This window comes from Rhinolophus hipposideros (genome assembly GCF_964194185.1).
Source record: "Rhinolophus hipposideros genome assembly, chromosome: 7".
Classification (NCBI taxonomy): Eukaryota; Metazoa; Chordata; class Mammalia; order Chiroptera; family Rhinolophidae; genus Rhinolophus; species Rhinolophus hipposideros.
Genome location: NC_138053.1, coordinates 38,626,618 through 38,651,727, shown reverse-complemented (window position 1 = coordinate 38,651,727; position 25,110 = coordinate 38,626,618). Strand labels below are relative to the sequence as shown.

Sequence of the window (25,110 nt, the reverse complement as noted above, 5' to 3'; positions counted from 1 at the left end):
GGGCAGCCTTGCAAACTCAGAATGACTTCTCAGATCCTGCTAGGTCTTCCCAGCGATGAGCTTTCCTCTGCGCTGAAGCCCTGGGAGTCAAGTCAGCCCAAGGTGAGCTTTCCAGGCGCCGCTCTTTGTCCCCATCTGGAGAGGAAGGTGCAGAATTAGACATTGGGCTGGTTGGGGGGGGGGTGGTGGTGGAGGGGTGGGAATGGAAAGGCCGCTCATTCTAATTAAAGACAATAAGCAATCCTGTGAGGAGCTGTCCTTTAGCCTTAGCTTGAGGCAGAAAGGGTCTGTCTCACCTCAGTAGTTAAGTTTGTTTGAGCTGGCTGGTGGGGCGAAGAGCAGAAACCTGCAGATAGTGCTGGGCTCAGGTGAGACTGAGCTGGTGGTTAAGGAGCAGCAAGTGTATCTTGAAGTGAGCCTTTGCTTCCCAATTTCCTGGTTTCTCGGGTGTGTGCTTGACTCCGGCACACTTTGATTCTAACTTTGCTTGCTAGATGGCGCTCGGTGTCTCAGGACCTTCCATTTCAGAATTAAAGCGGCTTTTTAGCACCGTTGTTCTCAACTAGTTGTGGGCATTTGATTAGCATAGTGCTGGTAATGTTATTATTGCCCTTGTTTTTGTCACCCTTTCCCACTTTTTAATTAAGGGAGTGTCCAAGTGGGAGCTGCTCATCTTAACCCATACAATAATAAAATTGAGTGAAACTGTGCACCTGAATTTAGGGCACATTTATGGCTCAATTACTCGTGCTGATGCATTTTAAAGCACTTTAGTAACTTTTCCTCCAGTAATCTGATCGAGGTTTTCACGAAGAAGATAAATCAGCAGGTCCAGATGGTTATTTACTATCCTTTAGGTTTACTATCAGAGTCTCCTCCTCTACTAGCTCCCACCACAACTACCTATTCCCATTTCAGGATTAATTAAGATGATATTAGGGAACTTATTACTTTCATTTATCATTATGGTATATCATTAGTTGATTTAATAATTATTATAATGGCTTTAAAGCCCAAACTATGAGAATTCATGTCCACAAAGAGATGTGTTTTAATATTAGAAAATAAGCCACCACAAAGCTTGTTTCATGTGAAGGATGATTTCTGGATTCTAATGTCTACTTATTTTAATTATGGGGTGTTTCTTCTCAGATATTCAAAACACTTTTTTAAAGAACTCCTTTGTGTTGAAGCACAATGAGACAGAAAATCAATAGTTCTAAGTTTCTGATGGAAAAAAAGTAAGATGAGCCTAAAGGACCTGTATATTGTTTTATCCAATGAAGATGTCACTTTCACGGCACCCACCTTCTCTCATACCATTGTGTGTCCCTTAAAAAAAAGGTTGCAGGTGAAGAAGGCAAATAAAAAGAAAGAAAGAAAGAAAGAGAAAAAGAAGAAAGAGAAAGAAAGAAAACCTCTATATAGACATTTTACAAACACTTTAACAAAAGAGAGTTTAACTTGTTACTTGCTTTTAGGATTTAGAGAGCCAATTTGTATAGATATGTTCTACCTCTGGGAAAAATCAATAGCACTCAGAGCAGGGTGGGTGGTTTGGAAACCTTTCGTTAAACTTTGGCTGCTTGGGTGAAGAACCCCGCAAAGTCTCTCTCTAGGTGTTAGGCTGAAACTAGCAGGCGCTGAAAACCTAAAGCGGAAAATTTACAACTTGATCAGCCCCAGCCACACACCAAAAAATCTGCTACTGGTGCAAACATATGTTCCAGATTAAGTTAAGCAAATGGCTCTCGTTTTCTCAGGGTTGAAAGTTGATCATGAGAATTCAAATTTGAGCGAGTTGTGCTTCCAGTGGATCAACGGATCCTCAAAGGCTTATAAATCCCTCCCAACACTTAACTCGAGGAATTTCATCTATTTTATTAACTTCTTGAGAGCCCAGTTTAGAATCTCCTGCATATTTAATCCAATCAGGTAGTACTTTCCAGAAACACATATACTTTTAAAAGTGGCTAAATTAAAAACTAGGTGTGTTCTTCCCTCTAAAGTTCAACAGCGAGATAGCTAATGTGTAACTCAGGTATTTTAATGCTTTGTCTGTTTCCTCAGATACATGTCTATTTCCTCACAACTTTAAAAGACAGAAAATAAATGGTTGAATTTATTTTAAAGTGCCTTTAAAGTTTGAATTGCCAGAGGAATAGGTGATTTGTTTTTAAAACAGCATGAGACAAAATAAAGGAGTGTTAGCAAAACCTTTAATTATGTTAGGAAAGACTAAAATCTTGGTGTTTCTCTGAATGGGGGTAACTGTCTTTTACAATCTCCCTGTGGTCATCCAGCCATCTCCCAGCTCAATTATTTGAAGACCAGTCTGGTTGCTAAGATGTCTTGTAGGAAAGTTTAGGATTAACTCCCGACTCTCCAAGATAGCTAGCTCCCTGGGCAAGTTGCAGAGGATGGAGTGAGGCATCAGACACCTCTGGCCCTTCCGATGTAATCGCGGAGGTCCGTCCCGTCCGCAGTCAATCGCCTTTACCTACTACCCGCATTCGAGAGATCATCCCGCAGATTTTAACCAACATTGTCATGTTGAAATTTGGTAGTTATTGTTTACATTTCTTCCTTCCCCAAGGTGTCTTGGCCAGTGTTTAAGAGATTATTGATTTCCAAGAAACCTTGTTTTTGTTTTTGTTTTTTTTATAACATGTGAGATACACACTTTTCCTTAACTAAATAGGCAGTATATATTTGACATTGACAAATGAGAAAGAGACAGGGAAACTATTTTAAAAGACGTTGAAGGGGGAGAAATGGATGGAACAGTAGCAATCCTCTAGAACACCAGAGTTGGAATTAAAGGAAAGGCTTGATAAAAGGGGGGATGGCTATCTACGCTGTAAATGGTTTAAAGTAGCATCAAATGCACACAGGGGGTGAGCAACATCCTTGGAGAATCTACTTTGGGAGGGGGAGGCTAATCAGTATCACTCAATGTTTTGATTTGTTATTTTTCTTTAAATGAGCTTCTTGTATTTCTCTTCTCCACATTTTTATCTCTGGCAAAGTGGTCCTGAAATATTCACCCAGCTCTGGGAATTTCTGATTGATTTAAAATAGCCCAGAAAAGTTATTCTGAAACTGTCAAGAATATACTTTTTTTCAAGTAAGAAATTCCTGATTATTTAAATGAAGATTTTAACTACCCTGTCCCCCAGATCATAAGGAAAATCCCCAGTGAAGGTGGTTACCCCAAACCCAAATGCTAGGCACCCAGGAATTCAGTAAGTGCTATTTATTCCACCCCCAAATTTTCATAATTCCCCTGCACCCACAAAGGAAACGCCCGTGTCTCCCCCGTCTCACACTTGATTCCTTCTCTTGTTCCTGAACCTCTGGAAGGTAAGAATAACATATATCATTTATCCAAAGATGGAAGCTCAGTTCAGGGACCAAGTTCCTGAAAATTATACCAGCAAAAGGCATGCAAATATTATGGAGATATTTCAGTTAGGATCTTGGGAGGTGGACCCCAGTCTAGAATATGTGAGTCACCAAGTCACTATTATTCAACAGGTCCCCTTTACTACCCTGCACATTGGAGCTACCAAACTGCCTCAACATGAGTTCTCCCCAGTTTTCGTAGGAGGGTCATGCCGCTGGTTCAAATAGCCCCCGGCATGGCGGAGTTTTTCCAATAGCACAGCATGTCTTAATATTTGAGCCAAACGATTCCTGTGACCCTAAGAATGACCAGACTATGAGGAAAAATCATCTTTGAGGAGAACTCAGCAGTGACTTTGCACGCTAAAAAAGGGTAAAAACTTTATGTAAGCAGCGCTTTAAGAGAAAGACTACATTGTTAACCTATAAAATAGTTAATAAGCTATTTGTATGTCTTAAGGGATATAAAATAAGTGGTTTGGAGCTAAATTGCTAAACTGAAGAATCACGGAAAAATTTCATTATAATATGTCAAATAGAGAATACTTTTATCCTGAAATGTATTGTATGTAATTCGTGTTACTATACAGAAGCAATTTGAAATCAGTTTATCAAGGCTATTTTACAGGAAAGATGTGCCTTAACTTAAGATATGAGAGTTGTTTCCCTTTTTCACTTTCCTGGCCCTTACTGGTAAAGTTTGGATTAAGTTGGTTTGAAACTATTTTTGTACAATTGATATTTAATAAAAATCTTGTTTTGGGCCATCCCCCTGCTCTAAACATGACATTTTGCGTATTCAAAGTCAGTTCAAGAGAGTAGATGACTAGAATAGGGTTCCAATGGGAGGGAAGAGATTTCACTCAAAGCCCAACAAGTGAGGCGCCTTTCAATGAGGCAAGGTGTAATTTGAAATCTTTAAAAATTAATCTTGACTCAGGAGTGGTGACTTAAATGTTTTCCGGGAGGTCATGCAATGAAAAGCATACCACCCAGAAGTGGTGTTCCTTTATTGTACTTAACGGCAGGAAAAAAGAAAGCCAAAAGGGGGACGTGTGGAAGTTTGGAGCTTGAAGTTGAGGTCTGCAAGTAGGAGAAGAGGTGGTAGTGGGTATTGAGGCAGACGCGCCCCCTTTTTAGTGCTGTCAAGTACGTTGTTGTCAGGTTCTTTAGCCTGCCGGCCAGGCTCCCGCTGCACAGCCACCTCCCTCGGGGCCGTGAGGAACTGCCAGTACCTGGGCGCACCAGCTGGGTCCGACAGCTCCGGCCACGCGCAGAGCCGTGAGACCTCGGGTCGGGTGTGTCTGGACGTACCTCTCCTGGAACACAGGTTGCTTGCGACCGAGAGCCCCAGCCCGGGGCGAATGTGCTTACAGAACCGACAGACCTCTTACACCGGAGCCGGTATAGATCTGGCCAGCTACCGGGTGGTGGTAAAAAGGTGGCCAAACAACAACAACAACAACAAGTTGTTGGGATAAGACTTCTACCACAAGAATGACTGAGAGTGGCTCTGCTTTTATCAGAAAGTAGATGCAAAATCGGGGAGCAGGCAAATGGTGTGTCAACTCTGGGGCACTCGGTTAAGCATGGAGCAAACAAGACTGCCCACTCACAAACTGCATACTTTTTAAACTCATTGTCGCGTTGGGCTGCGACGGTAATATTTCAAGAGCCAGTTTCCTCTGGTGAGGGAGTGGTCAGAGAGAAGAATGAGGCCAGGGCCAGAAGTTCGGGGTTCTGGCAAAGGGGAGAGGGAAGGGGGCGCGCTGAGCGCTGTCCATGGTGCTGGGAAGAAGGCGGCTTCGCGTCGCTGTCCCCACACAGAGCTCAGGTGTAAAAATGGAACGAGAAACCAACAACTAGTGAGGCTGGGAATTGTTTTTCTCCCCACGAATGTGGAAAATACGCACGTGCATGTACAATTTAAACAGTACTCAAGGAGGGCTGTGCTCTATTTCTCAGCCTGTACTGCGTAGTCTGACAACAGCGTTAACTGGCCATTATGGGATGGCTTCCTCTTTAAGATGTTCCATACTTTAAAGTAATGTAACCATCAATTTTTGATGTACAAAGTAAAGAGGAAGGCGGAAAGAAAAAGAGTGATTTGTGACCTTAAACATATCTAAAGGCACTTGGCTATTTCCGGATCTGATATTATATAAAAGCACAGCGTGAGTTAGCTGGAGTTTGAGAAAGTATTTAAAAATATATAGATCCAATTTTATTTAAATGATTCTCTAAACTCCACGCTGACCAAATGTTGCAATTATATTTTTGTCATCAAGAATAAAAGGAGCAATTTACCTATTTGTGTGTGTGTGTGTGTGTGTCTAAGTTTGAAATGGCAAAGATTTCATTCTAAGTTCTAAAACGTAGTCTAACAACTGCAAACCTCTTAAAACAAATTTGATTTTTTAAGACAGGTGACCAGAAAGAAAGAAAGAAGAGAGAAATTATTTAAAAATTAGGATAAAGAACTAAACAGAACCATAGCCTACCTAGTAGGTGGATCACACTTATGTAAAAAAAAAATGATTTTACATATGTGTAAAATACATGCTTTTACAAAAATGTGTGCATACATATACATATAAAATCATGTGACAAAAAAATTCAGGTAGAATACTAACTATGTTTGGTCAAACCAGAAATGTGAAAAACAGAAAAAACATCTTAATGTGTTAATCAGATAATCTTACCCTCAGTAACTTGAATCCATGTGACAATGGAGAAGAGAAAGAAGAATTCAAACAGCTGACACTATGATCAGCAGCAAATGACAGCATCTCATTTGATATTTGATATCAAGCACTAGATCAATATTTGTGGGATCAATGCAATTTTAATGGTTTTCTTTCAAAACTGCATGAAAGCCAAATTGTGACACTCTGTGCTAGGGTTATTTTTAGAGTTGGTTATTCCAGCGGATGATATTAAGTAATTTGCTGAGGCAAAGCAAAAGTAAACACACACACACACACACACACACACACACACACCAAAAAAGCCCCCCAAACCAAACCAACCATCAATATTTCTTCAGTTGATAAATCCTGATTATCGAAGTACCCAGAGAAGGTATGAACATTTATTGGAAAATAACCATTTATTTAATTATGATTTTTAAAAAAACCCAAGCCTTTGGAAAATTATTTGGAGGTATATGAAGATGAACTGGATCAGAGATACCTTTTTCAGACACAATGGGATTAAGTGGCAGTTGAGCCAAAAGCAGTGAAAATTATAAAAAGAGAAAACCTAGGCCTTTCAGCTATAGGGTCAATCCCTTCATGTGTGGAATTCAGTGGGAAATAACAGAGTTTTCTGTGTCCCAGGCAGAGTAGAAAACTGAGAGCTTTATTTGAAACTCATAGCCAGGTTCCCACAAAGGTCAAATAGAGAAAAAAAGGTAATTAGGCATACATATTGTCTATTCTTTTCAAGAGTTTATACCTTAAAAAATCAAATGCAAGTTAATCTAACTCAGAGGCACATGGGTCCTTAATTTATAAACTTTTACCCAGTATTCTAGGATTCTACTCTTTGTTTTTCAGTTTTTACTGCATAGACCGAAGTATTAACTCATTTGCTTACTAACTCATTTTGTTTGATAAAAATGCAAAACTTTGTTTTTTACAGATTCAATTTTGAGGAGGTTTCATCTAGAGGAATCCAAGATCTTCAGTCCAAACCACAGTTTCTGGGGAGGTAGATGATGGGGGTGGCCCAACAGGGCGCCCAACGAAGTGAACATTTCAGAAAAAGGTGAGATGTGATTGTGGATAGTGTTCCCTATAAGCAGATGATTAAATTTTTAGGCTAAAAGGGAAGGAAAATCTTTCATTTGTAATTCAACTTTAAAAACTTGGGAGAAATTGGTTTCTTATTCACTTGAAATATAGGAAGTTTCTGATACCTGAGCTAAGACCTCTCTTCCTTCTTCAAGATAGAGAATAAAATACTTCAAAATTATGCAATTCTTAAACTTTTCCCCTCATTGTGTTTTTCTAAAGTTTTTCTTGAAAACTGATAAACTGTTAATATATTATTACAAACAGATCACTTCAAATAAAAGGCATTGTATTATATACCTTTAAATGAAATTCATACCTAAATCCTGTACCGTATAATTAAATCATGCACCTAGTGTATTCCTTAACAGCCTAGGTAAAGTCCTATTTTCCAGGATTTTAATAACTCCATAACAAAGTCACTCTCTGCGTGTATCTGTATGCTCCATTGTATTTCAAGTCTGGCAGATTGCCTATAAACTAAAGACACCAAGTTTAAATCATTTTTTCTTTAAAGAAATAAAGCCACTTTACACACAAATACACATTATATACAGAGAATTTACAGATGAACTTGAGGCGTTAAAATATTTATTACAATGCCTTGTAGAATTTGAACATGAAAAGCTTATTTAAAATAAGTTTACAAACAATCCTGGTGACCACCATATATTGAGTACCTACTATGTCACAGGCACTGAAAAGACATATACATACTGTGTACGTCCTCTATTTCTGGTGGATTGGGCATATGTACCCCATGGGTGACTACGTATATGTATAGGGTGCACACACACACACACACACACATATGCATATATACATATTTTTTGATTAGGTCTTTAAAAAAAACCCTGAGTTATTTCAGAGAAATAAATGAGCTTCATATTCAATTGTAGTTAATTCAGACTACATTTTGGCTAATCATAATATGATGAATATTTTTCCTCGTAGCATGAAGGACAGTAGTTAGACTTTAACAGTTCAATGTTCCCAAAATGCTGCTCTTCTTAAGCCACTTTGAAGTAGTGCTAGTGAGTTTAAGATCCAGATCTACATGTTAATCTCTAGGTTTGCCTTCAAACAGAATTCAGTTACAAAGAACTTGGAAAGATTTTGAATCTATTCAGGAGAGGAAAACTCTTTAATTTTCTGAGGAGTAAAAACTCCCCAAGAAACTTCATATAGCTTCTTAGATTTTGCTTAGCATACGTGATAAAACATTGATTGTTGCAGTTTGGTGACCCATGAAATTTGGGGGTTAGTTTTCTCTTCAGACCAGAGCATATAATTATGCAAATAAAGAGCTGTCACTGATCTAGTGAAATACTCACAAACACATGCGCTCTGAAATTGGACAGAAAAGTGAAATTGGTTGGTGATGTGATGGTGCTACGGTTTGTTTTCCTGCCAAGTTTCTATCCAAGTTCATTATTCAAATTGTAAACTTTAAAAAGAGACATATCATTCTTAGGGTGTTGGTTGCCTTTTCATTTCAGAGTCTTTGTATTGGTACTGCAGGCTGGTAACAAAGTACAGTTCAACATTATTTTACCTATGACAGTCTCCCATATCACCCGATGTAATAGCCATGGAAGAAAATGCTGAATGATCTGGAAAGAAAGATGCAGGGCCTCTCTAGATTTCTTTCTAGAAACATGTTTCATGTCTGTTTCAAATAGAGCTCAACTCCAACAATACAAAATTATAATGAAAGATTTTTGATAAATCTCAAAGCAAAGGACTGGGAAAAGTTGTCTGGAAGGCCTCATTGATTAAGTCAGATTTCCATTTTCAAGCTTTTTATATTCAAGGGGAAAATAGTGGTCACTGAGTGATAGCCACTTAATGGTCAAATTTTGAGGATGATTTTCTCCTACCTAGCAATTAAAGACCACTATGTAATATTTGGTGACTTTACCTTTATGGTTCATTTACAATTACCACTCCTCTAAAACCTTTGTGCTAAGAAGGAACAAGAGTTCTTCAATCTAACCATGCTCTTTGGCATCGAGGTCTCCCAGTTCCAAAGTTACCATCACACAGGCTGTTGCATAATTTCAGATGTCATGGAGAGCCCCACTGATGAAATCTGAGAAGGCTCATGTCAGACCGCTGACTGCTAAAGACATCACTACATGAAAGATCAGTGGTGTGAAACTTTAAAAACATCGATCCAAATGAATCAATTAAATCAACATTCATCCCTCCTAAGTGTGAGGTTTAAAACTATCATTGTTACTTCTTCTTCTTTTTTAACCCTACATAGATTTCAAGATAAACGCTGGAATGCTTTGATGGTTACTTCTATTCTCGGATCTCCGTTAATCGACTTTGTGCTATTTCGCTCTTTTCAACGTCTTCCACTTGGTGTACCTTCTTTACTTTTAGTACAGTGCATGACAGTTGCAATGCTTCAAATCCAAAACCGCCTGACAAAGCTGACGGTTAGGTAGGGTAGCTTTAAGCTCTGTGAAGTGTTGATTAAAAACCCTTTCCCAGACTCAAACTGATCTTTTTGGAGATTAATAGAATATTAGATAAAAGGAAGACGAACAATTCAAGAGACTCCCACTCAGTCACTCTATACAAGGAAGGAAGGAAGGAAAGGATTCAATTTTTGAAAGGGAATACCTCCTGGAGTCTTTTATTTTATATTATTACAGCCCCTAATAAGTAATCATAAAATAACCACCAGTATTATCCTCCCTTTTTTTGGCCACCCATATTTCAAAGATGATAATGTCTCACATTTAAAGACTTTTTTTTTTCTTCAGAGGCGTAGGGAAAGTTTTTGAGAAAAAAAATTTCAACTTTCTGTAATAGTAATCTTTGTTAAATGAATCAGTATTACAGATGCCAAAATGAACATGTCAGTTTAGAGTTACAAACTATGATAATGACAGGAGACACACGTGTTTGGATTGGAATTCCAGATAATCCAGAGAAACATGAAAAAACTCTAACTTATTAGCACTGATAATATAGTTAACATAATTTGTCACCCACACGCTCTCAAAGGAGTTATAGGTTTTAAAGAAGGAAAAGCTGTAAAATAAATTTTCAGATTAGATGTGGTAATACAACAGGGACTATATAGGGATTTGGGAACAATTTACTCCTTTCGGAGAACACATTTGTTTACTGTACACTAAAATGTATTTTTATAAAATGATAGTTTAACAACAGGTTCAAATTTCCTTGTAGCTAAGAAGATATTTTAGATATTAATAAGAAATATATTTAAAAATGTTAGCTTTGTGAAAGATCCAAGCCAAAAGTGACTCAACTACAGTTAGGATATTACCTTATGGTAACAGTAATAGTAATAATAAGCAGCTATAAGGTTTAACATATTGATGAACGCTATCCCATCATTCTTTTTAATTTTCTGTTTTTATTAAACCCTATACACAAATAAATGAACTTTGGAGCAAGAATAAGACATCGCTGCTTGTTGAGAAAATTGTTTTTATTTTAAATTGGTAAACAGAAATATATAATATATAGGAAACTCCTGTGCTTTACGTTTTAAAATTTTTTGGTATAAACAATAATGCAATCTAGGTTGAAGCATGAGGCAGAAACTTGAGAAAAGAGCAATTATTACAAGCGGATTCCTTCCCCCTTCAAATATCCATAAAAACTTTTAATGGTTAGGTACCTATAGAGAGCTCCAAAGCCAGTATCTGGCTTTTAAGTTTAATCAGGACTATTTTAAATCTTAGATTTATCAACAACTCTTTGTTTCCCATTCCATTTCCTCTAAGAACCGAGTATACAATTAAAACAAAACAAACCACATTCTAACTTTAAACCTCTACTCATTGAAAAACCTGTCTGAAGAGACCAAAACAGGGAGAAGATCAGAGCAGAAATATTAACAATTGTCACCTCCAAGCAGGCGGGCTACTTACTACCAACTGATTGTTGTTACTGCAGGAAAATTGAGGTGAATAGTATTATTACAGTTATACCAACAGACCTATAATCAACAGGTTAAAAAATCCTACATTACAAGGAACCTTATCAGTTATCAGTTGGAGGTCTGGGATGGTTTGCCTAGCTCTCTCCGGGTAGCTACAGCTCAGATCCACAAGTAGAAATTACATTTACACAACTTAAGTTTGCAAATAGCTGTCTATAGATAGTTAAATAAGGCCCAACAACCAAGTAGTTTTAAAGTATTAAAGGCAATCAAACAGTGATTTATTCTAGTTAAAAGTAAAGGTTTTTTAAAAAGAGAGGTGAGATAATCGAAGAGAAGGAATAGGAGTGATTTTATTTATAAGCTGAGCATATTTACTTTGTTCTAATTCAGCCGCAGAAGCTTCACAAATTTAGCATTGCACAAGTGCTGATTTTTAAAAATGCAACAAAATTAGTTTCCTGTGAACATTTCATGTACTGAAAATACCACACAATTTATAATACTTTGAAAAATATATTCAATCGACATCAATTCTCAAATCCTCTCAGTGGAAGGTTTCATTCTTTTTATACAGTTCACCATTACTTCTAAAATACAAAAGACTGCAGACCAACGAGCTTGACATTGGTGGGGTTACACATTTTACGCTATCCAGGAGCTGGATAACACCACATTTTGATTTTTCCTCCTATGTTGTTTCTGCTAAAATAATGTAAAAAGATATGCATATATGACTACTGAAAAAGGATCACTTTAATTTGCCATCATTAAATCTATAAAAACTAATTAATGTACTTATATACCAGAGATACTATCAGCTTTAAAATTTGCTGAAATCGCTTCATAATATAAAAACATTTTATCCATGAGGTGGTTATTTTAAGTTATTTTTTCTGAGGAGTCATACAGTTCTTAGTCATTTTGGGTACATTTTAACGATGGCCTCAAATAAGGCAGGCATATTGTTGCATACACTTTTAAAAAGGTTGCATATTAAATTCAGATCCTTATCTATTAGAAACAGAATCTTCACTAGGTAATTAAATTCTTCAAGTAATTAAAAATCGATGTTAAGATTTAATATTTGAATGTAAAAGTCTTAACTTATTTTACCTCTCCTATTTCACAGTGTTGGCCAGATCTCAGCTGGATTAAAATACTTAACTGTTGCAACTGTAGGGCAAAACCCTATAGAGGAAGTGTACTATTAAAAAATATATCATTAGATTGAGAGGAGGTCTTTCCCTTCCTGTTGGAGCAGAAAACTAAAAGAATCATTTTAGTCCCACTTAGCCTTTCAGAAGGAAAAGGCGCAAGAGTACACAGGTTCATTTTCCTGATGACAATAAAAAAAATTCTATCCCTAAAAGGGTCTAACTCCATGAAAGCTCAGATAACTTATTCTAGTTAGGATTAACAACAACGAACTTTCTCTACATTAAGATTTAAAAAGCAAAACTTAAGTACACTATCTAAATTACTGTTCCACTCAATATACGTTACATATTTAAAAAGTCAGTTCTAATGATAAAGTTGTAGATTTCATTGAAAAGGGAGCCTTGCTCATCACGTTTTTGTTCAAACAATCTCTTATGAAATTACAGACTTGTGTAAAAATCTCATATTCAACTGGCAAGGATTTTCAGCGATAATGTGGATTTGGTACTTTATAGATTTATGCAAAGTTTTTCGTCTGGTCTCGAAATGAAAATAGATCGTTAGGGAGAGAACAATTTGCGCTCCCAAAACTACATAGTATATCATGGCATTCAAATTCCGAATTTAAATTTGGCTTTTCTGGGTGTGAGGGGGAAAACTTCCTTTAAAAAAAAAAAAAAGAGGCATAAGACGCCCGCAGAGAAAAAGACTACCTAAAAAAGACAAGTTTGAATAAAAGTTTACTCCTGTTCGGAGAGGAAAAAAAAAAGGACATGATTAAGGGGGGCCGGGGATGGGGGGAGCAGCGGCTGCGCCGCGGCGGGCGGTAGGACCGCGCAGACGCCGCTCGGCCGCAGCGCCCGCGAGGCTCCGTCAGGGCAATTAGAGACGCGGCGGCCGCGCGGAGCAGGGCGCTGTCAGCCTTAATCTGCGCGCTGACGGGCCGCGCGAAGCCCGAGCTCAGCCCGCAGCAAGCACGCCCAGTGAACCCATATTGCTTTGACAGTTGCACTCATCTAGAAATAATGCAAAACGCTATTTAGATGTATATATCACGACCCCGTGCTCTAGGAAGAAAACAATCTAATGAGGGGCTGGGAGTCTGCTCGCCGACCACCAGCCGTTAGGAGCCGGGGGGATGCCTGCTCGAGTGTGGGTCCTGGGCGTCTCCTCCCCCGGCTCGCTCGCTCGCTCGCTCGCCCGCCTCTTACAGCTCCTCGTGCTTGATTCGGTGCGAGCGCCGCGTCACAGCCGGCTTGAGGGAGCTGGTCTTGGCCTCAGAAGCTTCGGTAAAGAATTTGAAAATAGATGGGAAGCTCTTCCAGGAAGTGAGCTCGTGACGGTCGGTGCCTGCAAAAAACACAGACTGGGTTACGAGGGGGCTCCGCCGCGGGCCCGCGCAGGCCGCCCGTCCTCCGCCCCCGGAGCCCGCCCCCGGAGCCCGGCCCGGCCCGGCCAGACCACACCTGAACCCGCCGGTGCCCTGCGCCCCGGGGCTCGCAGGCACGCTGACGCCGCCGAATCGGCGAATCCGCAGGCAGCGCCCGCAGACCGCCGCCGCCTGGGACCTCAGCCCCCTCCCGCCCCGGCGCGAGCACGCGGCCCGGACTCCTCCGCGGCCCCCGGGGCGCGGCCAGGCGGCCCCGGGCCTCAGCCCCTCAGGGCCAATCGAGGCGCGCGGCGGGAAGGGCCACTCCCTCTGCTGCTCCGAAACCACCCACTTCCCCAGGCTCCGCGCGCGCGCCTCGCGCGAGGATTGGTTTCCCCGGTGCGCGGAATCGGGCTTCAGAACCCACCCCACAGCTCCCACGTTTCTTTGCTTCCCAAGAGAACATAAAAAAAGACAACATATCGGATATTTCTTGTCTCTGCCGAAATCGTGCTTAGACATGCTTGCCTCAGCGAGGTCACTGCGACCAAATTTTACGCGACGCTTAATGAAGGACCAGATGCAAAAGAGAATTTGCCTAGGAGTGTCCTAGGCTCCATTTTTACAGATTTTAAGAGGTAGTTTTTGAAAACTAAAAATAAAGGTTTCAAAGCAGTGACTACCAAAAAAAAGCACCCAGGCCGCCTATTTTGTCTGCAGGAATTCAACTCAGAAAATGCAGGGTTAGTTGTCAATTTACCGGATTATTTTACTGCAGCTTCTTTCTATGGTTTCAATTTAATACTGATGTACAGTATTTGTCAAGTAAAATCTACCTTCAGTTTAACAGGCAAAAAATAACCCTGATGTAGACATAACAGATGGGAACATTAATCTGTTTTCGACTCTGCGATAGCTTATATCATTTTACCAGTAGGTTCATAACAGAACAATTTTTAATTAATAAAAATAATAATTACTAAGGGTCTCCTATAGAAATAATAAGTGAGTAGCTTTGAGACACGTGAAATCTCTTCCTAGATCACTCAATTATGCAGAGAGATACTGCCTGTAAGTCTCCAGATTTAGAGCCTCTGTCTGATACTTTAACATTGTTAATGATAATTCTTTAGTCTGTAATAGTAGGTCATTGCTATGGTTACTCTACAATGGTGCAACACTTTGCTTTCCCCTTCAGCTATTCGCTGAGACCTGGTAACCACATTTGTTGCCTAGCAACAGTTTTGTGACAGTATCACAATCTGGGAGTTACAACAATAAGGATGCTATGGCTGCAGTCGACCAGAGAGCAGAAAGCTACAATCTGTGCATATGACTTAACTGTGGGAGCTGGCCTTACTAGAGAACCCTTCTCTTTATAGGTGCCCTCACGAGGATGCTTCTGCCCTCTTCTCCTCTGCAGATAGGTCTTATAAACCTACACTTTGAATTAAGATCCAGTATTGAAATCAAATCCTTGAGAAATATCTCCCAATACTACTGAATTTAGACTAAAAAATGAGGTCATTTCTCTATTTGCTTACTCATTTTGGGCAAAATTCAATGTTATTCAATGGGAGAGAGAGATGAGTATAGGTTTACCCTGGCAAATCCTAAAGTGACTGGATTTTGACAAGCCTTAATATAATTCTTGGGGGGAAAAATTATATATATGCCTGTTTGAAGCAATAGATGTGTAAATTTTCAAGTTCTTTAAAATTATGTAACATCCAGATATTTATTATTATTATAATCTTCACTGATTTATTCAGATGACACTCTTGAAGAATTCTTTTTGAAGTTGGAGGTATTTATATTCTCCAGACCCAAGTGAGCAGTTCTACAAATGCTCAGACACATCAACTTTAAATAATATTTTGTGGGTATATCTAGAGGGGGGCCCAGTATCTGGATAGGTTTATGAAATGCCTGTCACTATATCTATAGTGCCTGCAACTCTACTTTCATTTCAACAATAACTACTAATTGCACTTATAATGACAAAATAATTTAAAATCAATTGTATTTCTTCTTTTTGAAAGACTATTCTCAGATGCATACTGCATGGCAATCCCAAAACACAATAAGAAAAAAAAAGGTGTTAATTGTCTCTTTTCCTTCTCATTTCCCATGTTTCCAGGCTCATTTGGCATTTCTTCCATAGTGATCACACTTACACTTCCTAGTGTTTCCAAGACTATGATCAATTTGTATGCTTTCTCAGGGAACTCTTCTCATAATTTTTCCCACCCCTTGAAAACCAATTCAATCTATGAATCTAGAGGGACCTAAGGAGTCAATGGTCTGAAGCAATTTTAACTCCTTTATTTTTTTCTTTTCTGGTGACAATCTTTCTGAAGGATGAACAAATTTCCCTGGTGATAAAATCACTACAAAGGCTTTTTAGTTTTAGCTTATGATGACTCTCTGCTTGATTAGTTCTGGGCTGAAAAGACCAAAGTCCCTGAGATAACTAAGTATCTGTTCTGTCTCTCAACATTTACCCCTGCAGTTTAAGAGTATAAATAAGGAGAATGTGTGCTCTGTTAGAGGAAGGAAAATTGCTGGGAGTAAAGGTAATGAGCAAGGTGCGTTAGAGGCTGAATTACAGAGCCCGGGGTTGGGGAGGGAGAATTCTCCCTAAACTGAGGAGTGGTAACATGAATATTTCATAGAAAAACGGCTTTCTTTCCTAAATTTTTGAAAGTATATTTTTAATAATTTTAAAATAGCACTTGGAATTTAGGTAATTGCATATCCATCTGGGGCTGCATATACACATTTCAAGAACATGTCTGGAGACCATTTTAAAAAATTCAGGCCCAAAGTTCAATTAAATATTTACAAATTAATATGAATATTTACCCATAGCAATGCTTACAGAATGGAAACTTTTGAGAGCAGCTTTCTAGTACTTAAACACACATAATAATTTACAGGAAATTATTCCATCAGGACAGAAATACTAGGCCATTACATTAGCTATTCATAAAAGGATAGGAAAGGTGAAAGTTTAGGCCAATCAAAATAGCAGACATTTATTAATTAGCTGCAATGATGTGTAGGTAACATGGAAACGAATCCATTTAGCACTAGCTGTGCTATTAGAAAGAGACAGACATGGTTTGATAGTCAGGGCCTGGCCTTTCCTCTACCACAGCTTCACCCTATCAACAGCTCCTCTTTTTACGGAGGATGAACTTCTTTTCACTTTTCAAACCCCTTACGCCTAATGTAGAGTTCGCACAAAGTACAGAATAAAGGGGTTTCTTATATTAAATACCTGCCATGTTCCCAGGGAATGGTTATGGTATCCTTTTGGGTTGGAAGGTTTGTTTTTACTTGGGCTATATGCAGTTTAGTCATCCATAAAATCAAAATAAAATGTATTCAGTATCAAAATAAAATGTGTAGGATCTCAGTGATTCATTACAAAAACGTGCCTTTGCTTAGTCTCTATCAGTGGCTCTTAAGGGGCATGGCAGTGGCCTCTGGGGCATTCTGGAAATATGTAGGGATATTTTTGGTGGTCAAGATGATTGGAGGGAGCTTTTGGCATTTAGTGGGAGAAGACCTGGGATGGCAGACATCCTGCAGTTTGCAGGGCAGTACAGCATGATGAATTCTTCTGCATTTCACATGGTTTTTAAACGTTCTACCAGCTATTCGTGTAGCTGAAAAACCTATTTATAATTAGATGGGCTTAGAATCTAGATCTACTTAACAAACAATTGCAAAGTATTTTGGGCATGATCCAACTACCCCATAAATAAAAGGGATTTTGTGCTTTATGTTGTTCAGAATATTACCAAGAGTGGCTTACCACATGAGAAAATCTCATCACTGATGGCCTCACTGCCCACAGGACTTGAATTGCCAATAACACCTGCACCAGCCAGCACTTGTAGCTATCGGATTCATGGTGATTCTATGCACTGGACCAACTATCTGACTACTATGTTATGCCTTCTCATGTAGATTTTCCTGAGCACTTTAAATATTCATATGCATATTATTTTTTATTATGAGTTGCTGTTCTTTTATTCCTTCTGTATGTTAACTAGTTACAATATGTTACAATAATTTATCAATTTTATAAATAGGTGGGTTATGTTATCTCCAGAATTTCAGGATAGTAAAAGCACTGTGTAATATTTGTTGTAATAGGAGGTATTTAGATGCTCAAGGGTCAGCTTGAATACAAATGAATAGTCAATTCTTTTTTCATTACATTAGAGATTAATTTTCCCTATAATTTGAATGCTTCTCTACCTACCACTTTTATGCTTATACAGAGTAGAAAAGGACTTTTAGTTCACTTAATATTTCTTCCAAAATTACTGTTTGTCAGTGACATCATTCATTGTGAAATAACCAGAAGGCAGGGGACTGGGGAGTCTTCCAATTAAAATACTACATTGGATATTTATCCTTTATCACTTGTTTTAAAAAATGAACTGGAGCAAATTTCAAAACAGTAAAGATAACAAAAAATGGTCAAAAGGATTAAAAACTTTAAGTATGAAGGATGAGACTATAAATCATAGGAGGAAGATCAAATTGCTATACATTTAAGAAAAAGTGCTTGCAATGGAAGTGAGAAAGAAGGGGGCTACAGTTATGTAATAGCATTTAGAAATTAAACAAAAATGGTTGGAAACAGCACTGAGAGTGGAATGCTCAAAGAATAAGATAAAAGAGAAGAAAATATTGCTGTGTCTTCTATCTTGTTTATTCCCCTAGCTTCTTCCTGTGATGACTTCAATCCAAGTGGTTTTTTTTTCTTTCTTTTTTTAAGGAGGGCGCAGCTCACAGTGGTGGCCTATGCCGGGATACAACCAGTAACCTTGGTGTTATCAGCACCACGCTCTGACAAAGTGAGCTAACCGGCCACCCCAATCCAAGTGTTTCTTACAAGGCTGCCTTGTCCACACTCTTCTTCATTTGATTCTTAATACTTGGATTTTTTTTGGGTGGGGGTAGCAAAAACAATGCCAAAATATGCTACTGAGTTAACAGCCAAAATCCTGATGTTTACTTTGGCAGATGTAGACTACTCTGAAGCTGTACTGAATTTTATGCAGTAGATGTCTTAAAAAGTTATATAATATGCAAATATAATTTCTGTAAATACAATTATTTTTAAAGGAAGAAGTAGGTTACTTATTTCTTCAATGAATCTTTTAATAAAAAATGAAGAATTCTTTGGGAAAGCAAATAATCATTCTTCAAATGATATTACACACACATACAAATTAGACTTGCTAGAGGTGAGGATTACTAGTAGTATAATATGATGGGTAGTCTGAGGAAGTTCTCACCAAAGAGATAATTTAGAAGAATTCTTTGGTCAGGCATTCACTATTCTAATTATTAGAATAGTCACCTTATTTTATACATGGTCCTAGACCAAAAGGTCATGGAATAATTTCTATAATCTGTGGGTAATTTACATTTTAGGGTCTGGTTTAGAATAGGGAATATAACTGTTCACAAAGTCATCTGTAAATGTGAAACATCATTTTTATATCTTTGTTTCAGGGGGGAAAGACAAGCATGTGCCCTTAATTTCTCACTGACGTCCCCACATCCCCTCACAACAAAAGAATTTGTTTTTAAAGCAAAGGTAATGAATACGTTTTATAAGTTTCCTATGGTAAAAGGTAAAAGAAAAAACTTAGAAAGATATGAAATATTAATATCAACAGGATAATATGTCTCTGATAGTTTCAAAATGACAAGGCTTGATTTTAAAAATTGATCTTTAACAAGAAAAAGAAATATGGGCAATTAGGAAGTAATGAAGACCCTGTCAATATAGCTATGTTGATAATAACAGGTAAGGGAATTCTTGAGAAAATCTAATATATAAAAATCAGGAGGTCTGTAATATGCATTACTGAGTCTCAGTGGGATTAACTAATGAATTTATGAGCGCACCAGCAGTTATTTTTAGAAAGTTATAAAGAATTAGAGAAATACCAGAGCACTGAAAAAATAATATGCCTTCTAAAAAGAAATAAAATATAACTACTAAAATTCATTTTAAAATAAATTCTAGAGCTTCTAAGGAAAACATCTTTAAAAAAAATCTAAACTTACCAATATTTGAACAGAGAAGGGTGCCTAATGGAGACTTTCCAACTTCGATGGCACAAGTGTGAGAGTCAGCCACAGTGGGGGTGGGGGTAATGGAGTAGGGTGGGTGTTCATTGAGACTGGGTAAGGGAAATGCCAAGAGCAGCTCAGTAAACGTGTTGCACTGCCTTATTAAATTACTTGTGTAAGATACAGGCAAGTCTCTTTCCATTGCTAATACTGTTAAAAGCCGGTTCAAGCTGAGATTGTGTTGAGACCCTAAAGGCAAGTCATCAAGCTTGACCAGAGATAAGAGGCAGGCTGAAACAAAGACATAAAATCAGTGGTAGAAACTTTTGGGTCATTTGCAGCTTCTGGGGCAGCCTGTCCTTTCCTGCAGCTTCTTTTCTATATCTCTCATCTATGGAAGGGAGTTGGGGACTGGGAATAGGGTACCGGGCAGCTTAAGACCCAGGGAGACAACTCTGGAAAGTAAACTTATTCTTCTTTAAACAAAATTATTTATTGACATACAATATTACAAATATTATATTAGTTTCACATGTACAAAAATAAATTTGTTTTTAGGCAGAGCAGACAGCCTGCAGTAGCTTTGGGTCTCTGACATCAAACCTGGCAGACCTCTCTAATAAACTTTCTCCTAAGCAATTAAAAAATGGATGCATTTTTATTGCTTTAATTGCCTATCAAACCAGACAGCTGGTGTAGAAGTGCTTTCTTTGGTTTTAAGTTTTGTCTCACATAGTATTCTTACTGTTGCCACAAGGCCTGGCCTCCAGGGATATTGATTCCCTTTAAAATTTGAGCCCAGGTGTGGGCAAAAGCTCTCTTTTCCCGGTTTTCCTTTATCAAAGGATTTTAAGAGCATGGAGCACTAAACAAGGGAATGAAAAGAACCAAAAAGTAGTTATTTCCGTAAGTACAGGTTTCTGATCCGATGATTCCCAACATAATCAGCAAAGATCTTTACTGGGTCTCATTTTAAAATAGAACTGTCAGAAAGGGCTGTCTCTGTTTCTAGCTACATACCTATGGGGCTTATGGCTGCTAGTTTGACATGGTGTGTGTGTGTGTGTGTGTGTGTGTGTGTGTGAGAGAGAGAGAGAGAGAGAGAGAGACAGAGAGAGAGAGAGAGAGAGAGAGAGAGAGAAAGAGAGAGGGGTGATTAGAAAATGAACTGCAAAATATTTTCCCTATTTCAAAACAAAACAAAACAAAACATATAACTAGTTCAATTATACAATTGTGGATTCTATTACAAAGGATATATTTTGTGGGCAGTTTTTCCAGAGGTCCTGTGATAGATTAATTTATACATTCATACATGTATTTATTGTATGCTAGGCATTAGTTCTTGGGGCTGGTGATGCACTGGTGAGCAAGACATATAAAGGCTCTGCTCTGTAGCATACATGTTAGTAGTAGGCATGAAAGGCAATAAATAAGTAAACCAATGAACATGACAATTTCAGAGAGTCAGAAGCACTGAGAAGAAAACACAATAGGGGGATGTGAAGAGAATGAGGAGGAGCAGGAGGTGGGATGAGGAGAGGTAGTCCTTAATTTAGACTGGGTGAATAAGACTTGTGACCTGAGACCTGAATGGCAAGAAGGAGCCAGGTGAAGGTCTGGGGCAGAGTGCTGCTGGCAGAGTTCTGGAAGAACCAGAGCAAGGGCTCTAAGGAGGAAAGAGGTTGTCATATTTGATGAACGGGCAAGTTGGAGTGACCGAGCATGGTAGGTGAGGGAGAAAGTGGCAGAAGGGGTTTAGAGAGCTGGGTAGCCTCCAAGCCATGCCAGGGCTCACAGACCACAGTGAAAGGTTGGAATTTTATTCCCCTTTATGTCCCCTTTATGATTTTCCCCAACAGTAACACATTGTAAAACCATAGGAAACTATGACAACCATGACACCATGACACTGACAATTCTACAGTTACGATACAGAACATTTCCATCACCACAAAGATCACTACGGTATGTGGCCCTTTTATAGCCACACCCACTTCCCTTCCAACTCTTCTTTAACCCCTGGCAACCACTAATCTGTTCTCTATTTCTATAATTTTGTCATTTCAAGAATGTTATAAAGGTATTATGCTGTGTGAAATAAGTCAGAGGAAGACAAATGCCATTTGATCTCACTTATATGTGGAATCTAAACAACAAAATAAATAAACAAACAAAACAGAAACAGACTCATAGATACAGAGAACGAACTTATGGTTGCTGGTTGGGTGGGAGGTTGGGGGCCTGTGTGAAAAAGGTGAAGGGATTAAGAAGTACAAATTGGTAGTTAGTCAAGGGGATGTCAAATATAGCACAGGGAACACAGTCAATAAATTGTGAAAATGATGTATAGTGCCAGGTACCCACCTGACTTATGGAGTGCTAACCACTATGCTGTACACCTGAAACTAATATAAAATAATACTGAATATCAACTGTAATTGTAAAAAATAAAAGAATGTTATATAAATGAAATCATACAGTACGCAACCTTTTGGGATTGGTTTTCATTCAGCTTAATTCTCCGGAGATTTACCCAGGTTGTGTGTATCAATAGTTTGCTAGATGTACCAATTTGTTTAACCATTCCCCTATTGAAGGACATCTGAGTTGTTTCCAGTTTTTTGGCGATTATGAATAAAGTGGCTATAAACATTCATATACAAATTTTTATGTGACATACTCTTCATTTTTCTGGGATAAGTCCCCATGAGTGCAACTGCTGAGCTGTATATTAGTTGTATGTTTAACTTTTCAAGAAATTCTCAAATTGTTTTCCAGACTCATTGAACAATTTTATATTCCTTCTAGTAATGTGTGAGTGATCTAGTTTCTCTGCATCTTTGCCTGTAATGTATTGAAATTGGGTAGACTGATTCCTCCCACTTTCTTCTTCAAAATTGTTTTAGGTATTCTAGTTCCTTTGTCTTTCCATACAAATTTTAGAATAATTTTGTTTATATCTACTGCACAGAGAAGGGTTGACCTTGTCCCAAAAGGTATCAGCTTGGGCTCTGGAGGATCTGGAGACTAAAGTTAGCAGGTGCTCACTCATACCAGTGTAACTGAGTCCCAGGAAAAACTGGACACCAAGGCTTAGATGAGCTTCCCTAGTTTGAAATACTCCATGTGTATTTTCACACATTGTTGCTGGGAGAAGACAGCACCATCCATGACTTGACTGGAAGAGAATAACTGGAAACTCATCCTTGGAACTTTCCTGGACTCTACCCTATGCGCCTCTCCATTGGGTGATTTTAATCTGTATCCTTTTGTTGTACTAGACTGTCACTGTGAATATAACAGTTTTCAGTGAGTTCTGTGAGTCCTTCTGGCGAATAATCAAACCTGAAGGTGGTCATAGGGACACCCACTTGCAGTTGGCATCAGAAGTGAGGGTGGTTTTGGGGACTCCAAATGTATACATCTATAAAAAATGTCTTGCTGGGATTATGATAGGAATTACGTTAAACCTGTATATCAATTTGGGGAGAACTGACATCTTTACTATGTTGTGTAAAAAAATCTGTAAACATAATATGCCTTTTAGCTTTATTTCTTTAGTACTGCATATTTCTTGATGCTACTATAAATGGATTTTTAACTGCTTATTTTTGGTATATAGAAATGCAATTGATTTTTGTGTAATGATTTTGTATCCAGCAATCCTGCTAAATTATCCTTTTCATCCTAAAAATTTATCTATATATTTTGAATTTTCTACATAAACAATAATTGTATGTGAACAATTTCAGTTTTGTTTTTATCTTTTCTGATTCTCATAACTTTTATTTCTTTCAGTCACAAATTTAAGAAAACTTTAAACTATAAACAAAATAGCCTCAAATGTTTTCATACCATTAGTTAATAAGATGAATAAAATATCACATAAGTAAAATTATTGTGAATAATATAAAACTGGCATAAAATTACCACATTTCCTATTTTGATTGAGTTTTTGATAATACACTTAAAAAAGACCTAGCTCGGTCAGGTAGTGTCATCTAGTTGCTGACTACTTGTTATGAAGGCTCCCTGTCATCTGATGATGGACACTGACAGGTTCTGGAATGTCAGTTATGCTCCTAGAACTGTGATTTCTTTTTCATCCTAGTTAAGATAATGCAGAAATAGACTATTTTTGTTACATTCAGATTCCAAGTCTAGAGTTGCTCTCATGCTCTCTGTTACTACTTTAATTTTATTCCCAGGTCTCTTCCCCAAAGCATTTTCTTTCTGAATGTCCTTTTTTTAAAATCCCATAACGCAACTGCCTTCTACATGGCAAGAATCCTTGAAGGATCCTGAACTTATACAACACCATGAATACATATAGAATAATATCTTCCATTAAGATAAAAATGTAATGATTTTAAATTAAATACACATATTCACAAATATGTCATGTAAATGTAGTAAATTCCTATGACTGACTCATTTAGAAAATGATATGAGAACATATTAGATAGGACTGATTATTTCAATACCAGATAATATTTCAGAGTATCAGGACAGAGAAAACTCATGAGCATTTAAATTAAGCTCCACTAAGGACTTCCAAGGTGTGATCAAAGAATATGGTAAATGTTTAAATTAAAAATAAATATTATAGTAAAAGACACAGCGCTATTAATCCCCCTCAAAATATTCCCTCTTGCTTCGAACACACTTATCCCATCATTCTTGCCACTTTCCAAAGCAGTTCTGGAAGTCCTCTTTTGTAAGTTTCTTTATTTGTGCTGTTGTGGCTGCCTCAATGTCTTGAATCGATTCAAAATGTTTACCTTTCATGGTCATTTTGACTTTGGGGAAGAGCCCAAAGTCACACGGTGCCAGATCCAGTGAATAAGGTGGATGACTGTAAGGTGAATAAGGACACACCATAATGTTTTTATTTGACAGAGGCTGCCATACCAGAAGCGATGTGTGACGTGGAGTGTTGTCATGATGGAGGATGAAGACACTCACAAAAGAGGCCTTCCAGAACTGCTTCAGAAAGTGGCAAAAACGGTGGGATAAGTGAGTTCGAAGGGAGGGAGAGTATTAAGAGGGGAATTAATGGCAATATGTTTTTTACTGTAATAAATTTCTTTTTATTTAAACATTCACCATATTGTTTGATTACACCTTGTATGATAAAAATTGAATAGAACCAGAGATGGGCTAGACAATTACTAGAAAATAAGAACTATTTACAATTCGTTATTCTTACTGTATCCACACTGAACTTCATCCTAAAAAGACATTTCAAATCTCTAATTGAGCTTTTCACATGGGCTTTTCTGCAACTGTCCTGAAGACCCACAGGCTGAAGTCTTTCATTATTGCTCAAGGAATTAAATTTT

At 38.1% G+C, this 25,110-nt stretch overlaps 1 protein-coding gene and 1 long non-coding RNA gene across 6 annotated transcripts in view; one reads left to right on the top strand and one right to left on the bottom strand.

Moving 5' to 3' along the window:
• On the top strand, positions 1 to 24,797 carry LOC308500216. 2 transcript variants are annotated; one of them, XR_013993703.1, is made up of 3 exons: positions 1 to 102; positions 7,048 to 7,173; positions 24,668 to 24,797. It is a non-coding gene; the product is annotated as an uncharacterized lncRNA (long non-coding RNA). The 2 variants fall into 2 exon arrangements; XR_013993704.1 differs by lacking the exon at positions 24,668 to 24,797 and adding an exon at positions 17,459 to 17,723.
• The window catches only part of ARB2A (ARB2 cotranscriptional regulator A), a 388,747-nt gene continuing 374,287 nt past the window's right edge, over positions 10,651 to 25,110 (bottom strand). For 3 of the 4 annotated variants that reach the window (XM_081054484.1, XM_081054486.1, XM_081054487.1), the window contains one exon: positions 10,651 to 13,638. In XM_081054484.1, coding sequence (XP_080910610.1) covers positions 13,496 to 13,638 — 143 coding nt within the window. In that variant the 3' untranslated portion in view covers positions 10,651 to 13,495. Of the gene's footprint in view, positions 13,639 to 18,125; positions 19,876 to 25,110 lie in introns of those variants that run through there. The other variant, XM_081054485.1, reaches the window with a different exon arrangement.